Source organism: Lynx canadensis, chromosome D2 (genome assembly GCF_007474595.2).
Source record: "Lynx canadensis isolate LIC74 chromosome D2, mLynCan4.pri.v2, whole genome shotgun sequence".
NCBI lineage: Eukaryota > Metazoa > Chordata > Mammalia > Carnivora > Felidae > Lynx > Lynx canadensis.
Window position 1 is genome coordinate 30,823,796 of NC_044313.2, and position 14,669 is coordinate 30,838,464.

Below are 14,669 nucleotides of genomic sequence, written 5' to 3' on the forward strand. Positions count from 1 at the left end.
AGAGCCTGACGCGGGGCTCCAATTCATGAACCGCGAGATCACGACCTGAGCCAAAATCAAGAGTCAACCGAGAGTTGACCAAGAGTTAACCGACTGAGCCACCCGGGAGCCCCGAGCTTGAGTACATTTTAAAACATCCTGACCCACAGAATCCATGAGCATAATAAAATAGTCATTTTATACCCCTCAGTGTTGGGGTGATTTGTTAAGCAGTTGTGGTACCTGGAGGGCACGTTGACATCTTGCAAATCTCTCAACCTCAGCTTCTTCACGGGTTTAACGAGATTAACAGCATGATTTCTGGGCTGTTGTGTGGATTCCATGAGATGTAAAGAGCTTAGCGCTCACATGTGTTAGTTTTATTTTCGATATTGTTTTCTGAACGAACTTGGACACCCAGCTCACTGGTTCCCAGTGCATCACTAGATTGTAAGACAGAAGCCTGCTGTCACTTGAGGTTTTTTTTTTTGTTGTTTCTTTTTCCACTTGAGGTTCTTTATCCTCGCCAACCTACCAGTCTCGCCATTGTCCACTGGATCAGCCGAAGTCCAATCATGAGAAGGAAACCACACGTCATTTGAATAAGGAAACCTCAATGCAAGGAATTATTTACTATAATGGAGTGCTGAGGCATTGGCTCACAAGAAGTTAAAGATAACTCTAAAGAACACAGGAAAAGATGATATAAGGAACAGCCCCTACCCCTAGAGCTGAGATGGACCCTTAAGAAGAGGTTTCTTCCCCCTCCCTCCCACCGAGGCCAAGATTCAGATCTCCTTAGAAAGGACGTAGTAGCTGTGGCTCAGTGGCTGGCAAAGAAGTCTCACTGAGGTGCCGCACTTGTAGAACTTGCCAGAAATTAGCAATGTGGGGTGCTGGGAGCAATCATTCACAGGGAGCCACCTCAAAAGTTATTGCAAAGCCACTCAGGTGGCTCAGGGAAGCTAGTAGCCACTGTGTGTTGCAGGCACTGAACGAGGTGCGCACATTGAGGGAACCCCCACTGCGGGAGCCCACACGGCAGGACCCGGTGCCTGAAAAATCACGTGCACTCCAGGAGCTGGCCCTGGAGAAGCCTCGAAGGCTGCAGGAGCTCAGGGACAGGACACACCAGAACCAAGGAGAGAAACTCTTCCTCCTACGGTGTCTTGCCAGCTCCCTCTACTGACAAAGCTGAGCAGTGTGCCAGCTGGAAAAAAGTATTTCCAGGCCTTTGCTCCGTTATCCCAGAGATAACTGGCACAGTCTACCTCTTTGGAGACGCATCTTCCGTACGCAAACTTTAACATACTTTCGGACTTCCATACTACAATGAAACAACTCCTTATTTCCACCGAATGAGATACAGCTCTCTTTCTTGGAAGTTCTCACATCCTGTCTCCAAAATAGGGAGATACACAGTCCCAACAGTCTGTATTCAATACTTCTGAGTTTGCCAGAGTCCCTCAGAATGTACTGTTAACTAAAGACTAAGCTGGTAACGTTAACTTCCGATGACTTACGAAACTTACAAATGAAAATGTGAAGAGAGAGAAAAAGAAAAAGGTTACTATGTACCAAACCACCATGCATATACAACGGAAAGAAAATATGCAAAACTACTACAATCCTTATTTTTATGATTGGCCACAGGGCTGTTGTAAGAACCATTAAGGATTTTCTAGCTGCTTCATTGCTTCTACACTTATTGGTTGGCATTCTACCATAAGGGAGGCCTATTTCTCCTCTGTGTACTCATTTATTCATTTATATATTGCTATGGACTTAGGTATTACTTCACTCACTGGGTTATAATCTGTTACTGTCGTGCTTTGTTTTGATGCTCTGCATTTGCTGATGGGAGCCCTCATCAACTGACTCCTAGTCCTTTTGATGTTTCCATCATTCTTTGAGTACTTCCTTACTTTCCAGCACAAGATGTTCTAGAATCATCTTGAAATTTCTCAACCCCAGTGATTGATTCATTTCTCCAAGGAACCGTGGTTCCTTTTGTGGAGCATGGTACTGGGAACTCAGTATGTGGGCTGTAAATGTGCTTATTCCTACTGCGGCATCATTGCTTCTAGGCCCTCTCAGCAGACCCAGCTGGGGAATGTGTGTGTGTTTGTGTGTGTTCGTGTGTATACATACACATGTACACATGTGCACATACACATTTAAGCATATGCATACATTTACGACTCACTTATTTCTATACCTACTTATCTGTTAAAAACCGTGAGTTCAGGGGCGCCTGGGTGGCTCAGTCGGTTAAGTGTCTGACTTCGGCTCAGGTCATGTACTCAGGTTTGTGAGTTTGAGCCCTGCATCGGGCTGTGTGCTGACAGCTCAGAGCCTGGAGCCTGCTTCAGATTCTGTGTCTTCCTCTCTGCCTCTCCCTGCTCTCTCTCTCTCTCTCAAAAATAAACATTAAAATAAATAAATAAATAAACATTAAAAAAATACAAACAAAAAACTGTGAGTCCATACTTGCTATGGACTGAATTGTGCCCCCCCAAAATTCACATGTTGAAGCTCCAGCCTCCGATATAAGTGTGTTTGGAGTAAGGAAGTAATTAAGGTTAAATGAGGAGTGGAGCCCTGATCTGATAGGATTAGTGCCCTTATAAGAAGAGACACCAGAGAGCTCTCTCTCTTCACCATAGGAGGACACGGTGAGCAGGCTGTTGTCTGCAACCTGGGAAGAGAGCTCTGATCAGAAACTGAATGGCCTGGCACCTTGACTTGCCGTCCACACAACTGTGAGAAAGCAAATTTCTGTTGTTAACCTCCCCCCAGCCTGTGGTATGTTGTTATGGCAATCCGAGCAGACTAATATAAAACTGACCTTTAATTACAATCTACATTGGTTAGATTAGGTGTGGGTTTTTCGTTTGCTGTGTTTTGTTTTTTACTGCTTCTATATTGTACTATTTGCCTGTAGGACTTTGCTGTTTTGGGTCAAGTTCAGAGAAGAGGGCTGTAGTAAGTTGCCTTGTATAATGTCCTAAGAAGAAGGGTGCTTTTTAAAAACGTTTAGAAGCACCAGGATCATTTATCAAGAAAAACAGAGTCGGGGTGCCTGGGTGGCCCAGGGGGTTGAGTGTCTGACTCTTGATTTCGGCTCAGGTTGTATCTCAGGGTCGTGGGATCGAGCCCCCGTCAGGCTCTGCACTGAGCTAAGCATGGCATTCTTGGCATTCTTTCTCTCTCTCCCTCCCTCTGCCCCTCTTTCCCGCTCACACTCTCCACCCCCCTCTACAATTAAAAAAAAAAAATCTTAAAAAAAAGGGAAAGGAAAAACGGAGCTGACTCAAGAGTCACACTACTGCTTGTCAGCTGAGGGTGAACGTTCTCTCTGCTCTCCCCAGAACAGGACAGAGAGCAACAAACCCTCTGGAGCAAATCTCAACCCCTTTGGGGAAGCATTGGTAAGAGTTGCTTGAACAACTCCTGCAGGACAGAGAGGGAAGGAGTCAAATGCTGGTTTAGTGTCTGTAGCAAGGTTTATATTGAGTGCTGTGACTCCTCACTTCATCGTCACAGCAACACAGAGAGATGGGCATGATTATTCCCACTCTATAGATGAGAAAATAGAAAAGTGGAGAGGTTAGGTATTTGCTTAAGGCTGAACAGCTGGAACCCCTTTCCTAGACTCTACTCCCCTAGAAACTAGCACCTTGCTGAGCCATACTGGCGCCCGGGGCAAAAGGAAACATACGCACTCCTATATGCACGTACCGAAATATCCTTCCACATTTTGAGTCAAATGGAAAAAGCTGATGAAAGCCCTACCATCAAAAAACAGGACCACACATAAAGCCTTGTGTTGCCCAATCTGTTCACACACTATTTTCAACCCTCCTAAAGCTAATTGGCAGGGAATGTAATAGTGACCTGCATGGAACTGTGGGCTGATTGGAAATGACTATTCCTGTTGCAAAATGACGCCAGGCCATAAAACAAACAACGGTCTGTCTTTATTTTAAGTAGTGATCTTTTGTTCACCGTGGATGTTTTACATTTTGCTTTTTAAAAATACTACATTAAAATATTTATCTGGATTATTTAGTGCCCCCTTAAATACTGCACCCAAGGAGTATTCCTCACTCACCTCACCTTAATCTAATACCTCGTAAAACCGAGTCTTGGCCTGAATTACACCAGGACTCTACTCCTCAGAGCCGACCTTCTCTTCTAAACAGGGCTCTGTCGGGGTGTGGATCCCAGACCCTGCACTCCGGCATGATGTTAGTGCCCTATCTTCTCATCAGAAACACTGAATCATAAAGCTGTAACAACAGAAATGGTTCCATTGTGTGGTAAGCATATGGTCACATGCCTGCAAAAGTGTTTGGAGAGACCAGATATTCTCCACCCAGCCTTAGTCACATCTGACCCAGAAGCCACAAGTTCCCAGTTCCTATCCTGGTAGGCTCATCTGAGCTCCTGGCATCAGGATACAGGGTACAGGCAGTCCCTGGTTCAGAAGCCCAGCCATCCTGTTTAGGAGCCCACACAGTCCTCTCTTTAGCCAAGCAGTTGGCTGAAAGGCGTTGCAGCAATCAGCCTTCTATTGGAGACGAACATTGCTGATTTCTTTGTTCTTTTTGCCATTTCCCCAGGTCTTCAGAAGTCAGGGAGACCTAGCTGCCTATTGCCAGGCGCCTTCCTGACCATTTTTGAACCAGTGAGCAAACAACTCCTCATCTTCCAAACAAGTAAACAAGCATTCATGGAGAACCTACCGGGCACTCTGCATCCACACCCGCCCCCTGTAATCCAAGTTCCAACCTATGGCCGAAGTGACCTTCTTAAAAACACAAATTTGTCAGGAGGATGAAACGAGCTAACATTTGTAAAGTGCCGACTGGCATTACTAGCACATGGTGAGTGCTATAAAATATCTATTAAGGGGCACCTGGGTGGCTCAGTCTGTTAAGCGTCTGACTTCGCTCATGCTCATGTCCTGATCTCACGGTTGGAGCCCGAATTGGCTCCGCTCAAACAGATTCTCTGTCTCTCCCCACTCTGCCCCTCCCTGACTTGTGTGCAGTCGTGTGCTCTCTCTCTCTCAAAAATAAACTTAAAAATAAAATAAAATGCCTATTAAACAAATATATGTAATGGTATTCCCCGTACAGAATCAAATGGAAACTTTTTCATGGCCCCCCTCTGCCTCCTGCTTCCTCACCAATCTCTCCCTTGCTAGCCTTACTCCAGGAGTCCAGCTACCTCCTAGACTTAGCACATGCCATACTCTCTTCCTTAAACACTCTTCCCAGACCCACTCTTCCCAGACCCACTCTTTTTCATCTGACCAACTTCAACTCCTCCTTCACATCTTAGCTTAGATGTTGCTTCTTCTATCTCCCAGGACCTCCTACAAGGAGCTGAGATTCCTCCATTTGACTCTTTTCTAGCTATAATGTTTATTACAATTGTAATCACTGCTAAAATGTCTTAAGCTTTTTAATATCTGCCTCCCTTACTGGGCTGTAAATTCCCCCAGGGCAGGGGCTTATAGGGGTCTCCTATGCACTGCCTGTTAAGGAACTTAGAGTGGGTCCCTAATGGACTGACCATTGCCCAATGAATGTATAAAACCTTCTTAATACTGTCATTTAGGTAACTGGCCCAAGGTGACACAGCTGCTGTAATACTCGAACCCACGACATTCCAGCTTTGAAGCTCAAGGTCTGACTATCCCTTCCTTTCCCTCAAAGCAGGAGCCAGAAGGCAAGTGGTCTGTCTGGGAAGTGAATTTAAGGAACTGCAGGTCTATTTGCAGAGGGCCACACGCGGCAATGAGCGCGGCGCCTTGAGCGCTGGCCTCGGGCCCAGGAGAGGGGGCACCCGTCACGTGTACCCGACTGGGCTCGCAACCGCCGCACCCGGAGGCTGGAATGCGGCCCCGCCCGCTCCCGCGCCAGCAAAACCGCGCTCTCCTAGGGCACTGACGTCAATGAAGGGGGAGCCTCCGGGCGCCGCGCTAGGGCGGCCGAGGGCGGAGGGAAGGGGCCCCGGCGGACACGCCCCTCGCCGCTACTCCGCTGCTGATTGGACCCGGGGAATCTTCGCACTCGGGTTTCGGGGCCGGCGAAGGGAAGGAGGCGGAGCCTGAACACGCCCCTCGCTGCTCTGTTGCTGATGATTGGCCCGCAGAGTCTCCGCGTTCGATTTTGGAAGGCTCTCTCCGGAGCTCTCACCAGGGCTTGGCCGAGGATTGGCTCTTCCCCGGCTGGGGAGCGTTTTCTCCCGGGAGTCGCGGCTGTGACCTAGGTGGCCCGCCTTGGGCAGCCAGGTACGTAGGTCGGCGGCCCGGCTCGCGCTGCGGTAGGAGCGGGCGGGCCGGCCGTCAGAGCCCGGGTGCCGTTGGGACCCGAACCCGCAGGGCCACTTTAGGGCACGGCGTTGTGCGAAGCGGCCACGTCTGAGCCCCGGGGGCCGATCTGTGCCGGGGGTTTCGCCCAGCGATCTGGGCCAGGATATCCCCTCCCGAGCTCTCGTCCTGTGGGCGAACGCCGCCCGGTCCTTGTGAGCACCTTCACAGCAGGAAGCGCAGAGCTACGCCCGCCCTTTCGAAAGGCCGTGAAGGGTTTGGGGTGGGCACATCTTAGCTTGCCCCATCCCGATTTGAGGTCTGTCGACGCTGCCCTTCAGCGTGGTGAGTAATCGCTCCGACTCCCCGCGGGGCCGCGGAGTGCTGAGGGCGCCGAGGCTGCCTTGGGAGATCTGACTTTCAATCCCTGCGCCTTCCGAAACCCGCAGAAGCAGATAGCAGGCTCGAGAGGTTTCAGAGCCTCCTGGGTCATTCCTTCCCCCGAAGACCTCGTCAGCCATCTGGCAGGAACAAAAATAAGAGTGGTTGAGAGCCTGGCGCTGGGATCATATACTACCTGGGTATATCATCAGTTACCTCCTGTTTGACTTTGGGCAAGTGACTTAACCTTTCTGAGCTCGGGTTTCTCATCTGTAAAATGGGTATAACCAGAGTGCCCCTCGTAGGAGTGAGGATTAAAGAGATTACCTATTTGAAAATGATGTTCTGTGCTTGACACAAAGCAAGCTGCCTCAATGGCAGCTGTGACTTAAAAGTCCACAGATGAGTCCATCTCCCTTTACCCTCTTTCCCCAAGAGTGTAGTCCCCTTTTGAGGGAGTTTCATGAAAATGGTTCTATACTGTCTGGTTGTTAAACAGCCTTTCCCTTAACATCACTCATTCATGGTATAATGTACCGAGATGGACGCTTTCACGTACTTTTATCTCCCTTACTCCCTTGAGGGTTATTTGTTCTCACTCTTCTCACTATTTTAATGACGAGCAAAATGAGGCAGGGGAAACGGGCTTGCCAACGTCACTCGGTTATCAGTGGCACAGCCAGAATTCAGGGTTCTTGAACCATTGAAAAGAGTTACTGCTAGATCTAGAGTTTCTCTTCCGGTCGTATCTGAGAACTGGTCTGGGGGTAGGTCCCCGTTCCCTTTTCCACGTCCACATTAGGTTTGGAGACCAACGTGTGCAGTTCTCTCAGGTGCTCCCGGCCGGGGCTAGGCCCTAAAGGGCGGGGGCTCACACTGCCATGTGGACTGGGCCTCCCACTGGAAGAGCCACAGATTTTGGCAGCTGTCCAGGGTCAGGGAAGCAGTCCAGGGCCACAAGTGTTGATTTGGGCCTTGGGCCAGAGCCTCCAGTTCTTCTCCCAAGAGGCCCTTTGCCTCCGATTACAGATTATTACCATCACCAGAGTTATCTGAAGGAGGTGAGCTGAGTGTGGAAGCAGTTGCCCCCCGGCTCACACAAAGTGTGCTCTGCCTCTTGTGGATACCTGTGCCTCCCTGAGACCAGTCAGAATAGCTGTCTGAACTGAGCTTCATATACCACAAAAGATGCTCAATTGCGCACTACATATGTTGCAAATTCATTGCGTGGTGAGTCACTTTTTAAATATATGTCTTTGTTAAAGCTCTGTAGTTCATTTATTGCCTATTTCAAAGCAAGTTGAACTTTGTCATTTTCAACATTTGGTATTTACTTTGGGGGTTCATTTTTTAAGCTAGCTTGTGTCAAATTGCAATTTGCAAATGAGTTTTTACTCATTTGCTTACAGACCCATGTTTATATTCTTTCATGTCAACTCTGGAATGAAAGATCCATTTGTAATCTTTTAATAGCCCTGTGGTGTCATTTTCTAGTGTAGAAAAGTACCATTGTTCAAGCATACACTGACTTTCCTGGATTCAGGTCTTATCTAAGAAATTGGGGAGGGGGGTCACACATTGAATAAGATAGGAAATGTTTTTTCTGGGGAGGCTGGCTGACTCAGTCAGTAGAGCAAGCCACTCTTGATCTCAGGGTTGAAAGTTCGAGCCCCACATTGGGTGTAGAGATTACTTAAATATAAAATCTTTGGGGTGCCTTGGGTGGCTTATTTGGTTAAGTGTCGAGCTCTTGATCTCAGCTCAGGTCATGATGTCACGGTTCCTGGGATCAAGCCCCACGATGGGCTCTGCACTGACGGTGTGGAGCCTTCTTGGGATTCTCTCTCTCTCCCTCTCTCTCTGCCCCTCCCTTTCTCATGCTCTCTTTCTCTCTCTCTCAAAATAAATAAAAATAAACTTAAAAAAAGAGAGAGGTTAGGATTCCTTTAAAAAAATAAAATCTTTAAAAAATAATAAAAGTAGGGGCGCCTGGGTGGCTCAGTCAGTTAAGTGTATAAGTAAAAATAAAATCTTTTTTAAAAGTTTCTTTTGATAATAAAAGTTCTGACTCAGTTTTCCCCAAGTTTACATCTAATCCTATGTGAAATACATGGATTTCTATTCCCAGTCTCACTGCTGGCTGAATCCCAGGGTGGGAGGCAGAGCCAAGAGTGAGGATCTCAAAATCTGGGGGTGCCAAGGCTCCCCACCCCACGGTGCACGGAGGGTACGGTGGAAACTGGCCCAGACTCACCCAGATGGTTTGTTGGTGTGTGTAACTCACTGTAACGTGGAGGCTAGAGGCTGGAGGCAGGGCCTTGTAGGCCCTTGCAGCCTGGCAGAGGTGGCCGGGGCCATCTGGGAAGTTAGGCTCCAAGCCATCCCTGAGGCCGCTGCTGCTTCATCCTGTTGCCATTTTCCCTGAAGGGAGGGTAAGAGGGCCTGAGTCTGAGAGAAGCAGGATCACCCCTTGTCCCACCACCCAGACCAGAGGAGGAGTCTGCCCCGGGCTAGGCCACAGCCAGCCTGGGTCACTGGAGTGCTTTACAGCAGTGATCTCTCTGCCTTCTCCCACACCCTAACCCCACATCCCACAGCAGCAAAACAGTGTGTTGTCTCCATGGAAGATTGAGGAGGGCAGAAAAGGGGAACTACTGGTTGGGGAATTTCCTGGCACCTGATATTAGCCAGACCTGTCCACACATGGCCTTGGCAGACAAGCAAATCCAACTGCTGCTTCTGTACAGACCTAGTCTCCCCAGAATCATGGACTCTGCACACGCCCTCTGAGAGCATAATCATCCTGTTCTTCTTACAGATGTAGAGGGAAACCGAGGCCCATGGAGGTGACGTGAAGTGCCTAAGGCCCCTTGGCCGCTGAGTGGCAGAACTAGGGCCCGGACGTAGTCCTCTGATTCATGAGCCAGTACTCTGTGCACTGGGCTGGGTTGCAGTTCCAGATTTCTTTTGTGGGAGCTGGGGATCTTCCTCTTCAGAGTGCCGCAGGTTAAGGCTAGAACAGCTGGTCAAACAGTAAACAGCTCTGACGTTAACAAAAAGATTAAAATAAATTCTACCACCCCGCCCCTGCCTCGTGTGCATGTGTTCATTGTTCTTCCTTTCCCACTGGAGGTTTCCTCCTTTGTGAATCAGGTAAGAACAGTGAGACACCCCCACAGGAGCGATGGGAAGAAATACGCTCTGAGCTGCTTGGCTGTGAAGGCAGCTGTGGTTTTCATACACGGTTGCAGTCCCCTTACACTGGGTCCTGACCTTGGCTGAGCCACCAGCATTTCATCTGTATCTTGCCTTCCTTTGCCCCACTGTGCGCTGGGGTGAGGGTAACAGCGTCCACTCCTAGAATGCTTTTGAGGATCAGATGATATCATGCATATTGCCACGTTGCCTGGTGCAGAGTAAATGCCCCATAGTTAGCTTTTTTCCTTTATCAGCCTGACAGTGTTACTTGGTGACTGTTTTCTGGTCACAGTGTATTTTTATTATCCAGCTCAGGGGATTTAATTACCACACATACAAGGTTGTTAACTGGATTCCATAATAGTGCCCAAGGAGAGGTAGATTTTAAAATTCCCATTTCCAGATAAAAAGCACAATTTTTATGAAGTTAATTTACCTGAAAATCTTCTACAGGTTTTAGTTATTAAATCTTTTGAAGAGAGTGAGGTTCTAATAGGCCTAGACACTGGGACAGGGGGAGTGTGGAAATTACTGGAATGAGGAGGGTGGCTGTTGAGGTGAGGAGGGAAAGCCAGGGAAAGGGAGGGCCAGTTACATTTGAGGAGTCTAAACGGGATGGAGAGATGGTTCAAACTCTCAGGAGAGTAAAGGCAGGTGCGAGCCGGGGCCACTCTGCAAGCAGGCTGAGCACTCACTGGAAGCTGGGAACGCGTTTTTTATGATTTCCATTCTGTGTGGGTTTGTCACGGTGAGCATGGACGTTTTGTGTTTAAATGCTTTAATTTTTGCTCCCCCCGCCCCCTTTTAAGCTAGTGTCAAAAGGGCAGCGGGTGGGCATTTCGTTTATTTGGCTCTTACCGGGTACCTGATACCACACTAGACTCATTCAATCCTTACAACAATCCTAGGAAGCGGTTATGAGCCCCATTTTACAGCTGAGCAAAGAGGCTCAGAGAGGTTGGGTAACTTGCCTAGGGTCATAGCTAAGAAGGTGGCAGGGCTGGGATTCAAGCCCAGTTCTGTGTTGTGCCAGAGTCCTTGGTCTTCCTTGTCTCTAGTCTGCCTTCCAATCTCATAACTTTTTCAGGCTGTACTAGACAAGGATAGGGTGAGTGAGCCTCTTATGCCTTTATTATTCAAGGTGGAACTCTCTCGAACTGAGGAAGACCATTTAATTTTCATTTTCGGCAAGGTGGGGGAGGACTTGGACATAAGTCTTCCTTTTAATTAAACTTCTAAGATTTCAGCCTCTGCCCATGGTTGTATATTCTAACCCTGTAGCTGCGTCTTCGTCCCTACGTTCCTCTCCATGGCCTTTTGGACTACAGTTAGATCTGACTGGTCTGTTTCATACTGTGTTTGTTAAACTGTACGGACTTGGTTTGTCTCTGAGGGTCTTGAAAATAGGTGGGATGACTGTTCTCAATTTTACAGATGGAAAAGCAGAATAGTAGAACACTGAACACTGTTCTTAACGCTGCCTTCACTCAGTCCTCACTGCAACTCAGGCCGAAATCGGTATAGTTTGAGAAGTTTACACAGGAAGCAGCTGAGCCAGTAAGTGGTGGAGGTGGCTAGAAGTGGGATTCCAGCCTGGGTAGCCCAACGTCATACCCCTTTCTCACTTCTGTGCTAAGAGCCTGGGCCTTGGCATCAGCAGTATCTGGATCTGTCCTTCAGTTTCTTCATTTGTGAAACGAGGGCACAGCCCCTACCGCATATGGCTGTCGTGCTCACATTTCAATGGCGTGACGTGACTACGACTTTTACAGCGGTGCCCAATACATGTGAAATGCTCGACACATTTCCGTGGCTGCTGCTGCATCGTCCTTACGACCTGGATGTGCTTTAGAACCACAGACCTGGGTGCTACTCCTGGCTCTGCACTTAACCAAGGCTTCGTGTCTGTGGAAGGATCGTTTCAACTGAGCTGTACTTCATCTGCACGGTGGGGATAAACAAGTCTTACTTCACTGGTTGCCGGGCCTCTTCAGGGAGGTAGTACATGTGTCGCACTCATAAGCACTTTATAATAAAGTCTGGCTATCCTTATGCATATAATTTCCCCCAGGTGCCCTGGCAATTGGAGTGATTTTAAGACTTACTGCACGTTGGCTCCTGGAGAACAGAAACACCAGAAGCCCTTGTATCCGTCAGGACCCCAGGTTTGGGAAGGGCCTGCTGAGCTGATGCCTCTCTGTGCTTTCCTTCCCCAGAGCACCCAGGATGGGAACGCCCGCCTCTGTGGTGAGCGAGCCGCCCCCCTGGCAGGCCCCGGCTGAGGCCCGGGGCCGCAAGCAGGCCACAGCCAACATCTTCCAGGACGCCGAGCTGCTGCAGATCCAGGGCCTGTTTCAGCGCAGTGGGGACCAGCTGGCCGAAGAGCGGGCACAGATCATCTGGGAGTGTGCAGGAGACCACCGTGTGGCAGAGGCCTTGAGGAGGCTGCGTAGGAAGAGGCCCCCCCGGCCAAAACCCCTGGGCCACTCACTGCACCACTGCAGCCGGCTCAGGTGGGTTCCTGGAACTGGAGGCCTGAGGGAAGGGGGGCACTACTAATGCTCCTTCCACCATTTTCTGGCTGTATGACCTGGAGCTACTGACTTGGCCTCACCGTAAAGTATCTGCCATGGGGGGGGGGGGGCGGGCGGGGGGAGGTACACAGTGCCTACGATTGCTGTTACTGTTGGAGTCCTGTAGGATCTTGTGAACTTCCACAGAAGGGAATGCCTGGGTCCTATCAGTGCCACCTCATTTTGCAGTGATTCTCAGCCAAGTGGGAGGGGCCACTGTTTGGGAGGAAAAAAACGTGTTTCCCTGTTGCAGAAGAGGTAACAAATCAAGAGTAAACCTGGTTAAGATCTTGCCTGTGGAATTATAGAGAATATAGCGTAGGAAGGTTCGGTAGAGGCACTGAGGGTTAAAAATTGTTGAGGAACTTCCAACTTCCCCTAGTCATCCCCCTCTTTGCCTAGGTCATTGACAGCCTAGGAACAGCGAGCCCCACAGGGTTGAGCGGAGCCACACAGCCTAGCCAATCACTGTGGGTTACACTCTGCCCTCCATTCTTCCCGCTGCCTTCTCGGGCCCCAGAGTCAGAATATTAGTCCTGGATAGGTCTTCCGAGTCATCAGGTCCAGGGGGAGCAAATCAGCCTCTTGCGCATATGAACTTTAGCTGACTTGCAATCCCAATTTAAAACATCTTGCTAAGGAGGATTCTTGGTTCCTCCAGTCTCATATCACGGCTGACTAATGATGGCTGCCATAAGTACAGCATGAAGCTGGAGAAAGGCTGAGTTGTCACACACCCCGATCTAGTCCAGCTCTCTTTACAGAAAAGAAATCTGAAAGCTTTGCCTAGTCTTTAGCAATCAGGGGGGCAGACGAGTCCAGAGCCCCGGTCTCATTTTGCCCCAAACGGTGTGTTTAGTTCATCCTGACCAAAATCTCTTTAGCCTGCATTCTGTTCTTCCTATTGATTTGGGCCTATCACACACTTGTTCCCTGCAGAATCCCCGAGCCCCGTGCTCCACTGGCCGACCCACAGAGTGGTGCCACAGAGATGGCCTCTGGCGATCAGTATCTGAACTCCAGGAGGACAAGTGCCAGGATCCGCCGGAACTGGAAGAAGCCAGGCCCCACAAGCTACCTCCATCAGATCAGACACTGATCCAGGGAAGGGGCTGGGAACGGCAGTAACTTCCCCAGGAATCATAGGGACTTTTGCCAAAGGGCCCAGGAAGTGAAGAAGGAAGACAGACTGGAGGCAGACAGCCCCACAGTGGTAAATGGAAGGCCACTACCACTGGCCTGCTCTGTTCAGAACAGGACTGGAGGTGTCCCCTGAGCTCTACACCATGTGGGACCCATTCCTGCCTCAGCTCTTCCCACCCGACAGTATACTCGGGCTGCATGATATCCCCCTGGGAGTCCAGCGATGGGCACGGAGACTGAGCATCTCACCACTCCTGCTACTAACCCTCCTGCTACTACTGTAACCCATGGTCCAGCCACCTGCCCACACCCCTGCCTGTCAGGCTAGTGCGAGGAAACCGTGGTTTAAGTGGCAAAATAAAAACATTTGCATCAAGAACTGTGTGAGTCTGTCACAGAAAGGGAGGCTTCTTCAATGGACATTCTGGAGCCAGGGGGTGAGGGCTTGCACTTATTGCAGGGAAGGGGTGTTCCTGGGAAGGAGAAAATAGGCCAGGCCTCCTTTTCCCCCGAGAGCAACACCCACCACCCCCCATCCCCTAGATCCTCTGTGCTAAAGCCTCCTTTTCCAGAGATCGGGAGATGGAAGCATTTCCGTAGGCAGTCCTGATCCACAGGAGAGAGAGGGTTCTTGGCCTCTGGCCAGTTCTAGAAGGGGAAAGACTATTCCAGTCCGCCTTGCACAGTGGGCAGTGAGCCTGCAAAGGAGTGGCTGCCAGCTCCTCAGATGGCATCTTTATCCCCATGGGCCAACCATCCTGAGGTGGGTCAACAGTTGGACCAATCGTTCTTGAGCCTCCAGCATTATCTGAGATTCCCTGTAGCCTGATAACCTTTAAGGGGAGGATTTTTGACTACTTCTACTGGCTTCACCTCAACAGCATATTATGTGCTCATTAGCATTCACCTCTGTTTCCCAGGCATCCTATCTGTCCCATTACCCACCCTTTAAAGGACCCAGGGTTCAAAGTGCTTCAAGCAGGCAGTGATGCGCACAAAGGATACGCTGCCCTCTTGTGGCCAAGAAGAGAAGCAGAGCGCATTCCTCATCCCAAACCCATAGGGCTAGAGGA

At 49.5% G+C, this 14,669-nt stretch overlaps 1 protein-coding gene across 2 annotated transcripts; it reads left to right on the forward strand.

Annotated features, from left to right (window-relative positions):
* The first annotated feature begins 6,135 nt into the window (after positions 1 to 6,135).
* On the forward strand, positions 6,136 to 13,975 carry AVPI1 (arginine vasopressin induced 1). Of its 2 annotated transcripts, none has more exons than XM_030334310.1 (3): positions 6,136 to 6,283; positions 12,097 to 12,393; positions 13,393 to 13,975. In XM_030334310.1, the coding sequence occupies exons 2-3, from the start codon at positions 12,107 to 12,109 to the stop codon at positions 13,550 to 13,552; spliced, it is 447 nt and encodes a 148-aa protein (XP_030190170.1). In that variant the 5' UTR covers positions 6,136 to 6,283; positions 12,097 to 12,106; the 3' UTR covers positions 13,553 to 13,975. The 2 variants fall into 2 exon arrangements, with proteins under 2 accessions (XP_030190170.1, XP_030190171.1); XM_030334311.1 differs by lacking the exon at positions 6,136 to 6,283 and adding an exon at positions 6,541 to 6,646.
* Positions 13,976 to 14,669: the final 694 nt, after the last annotated feature.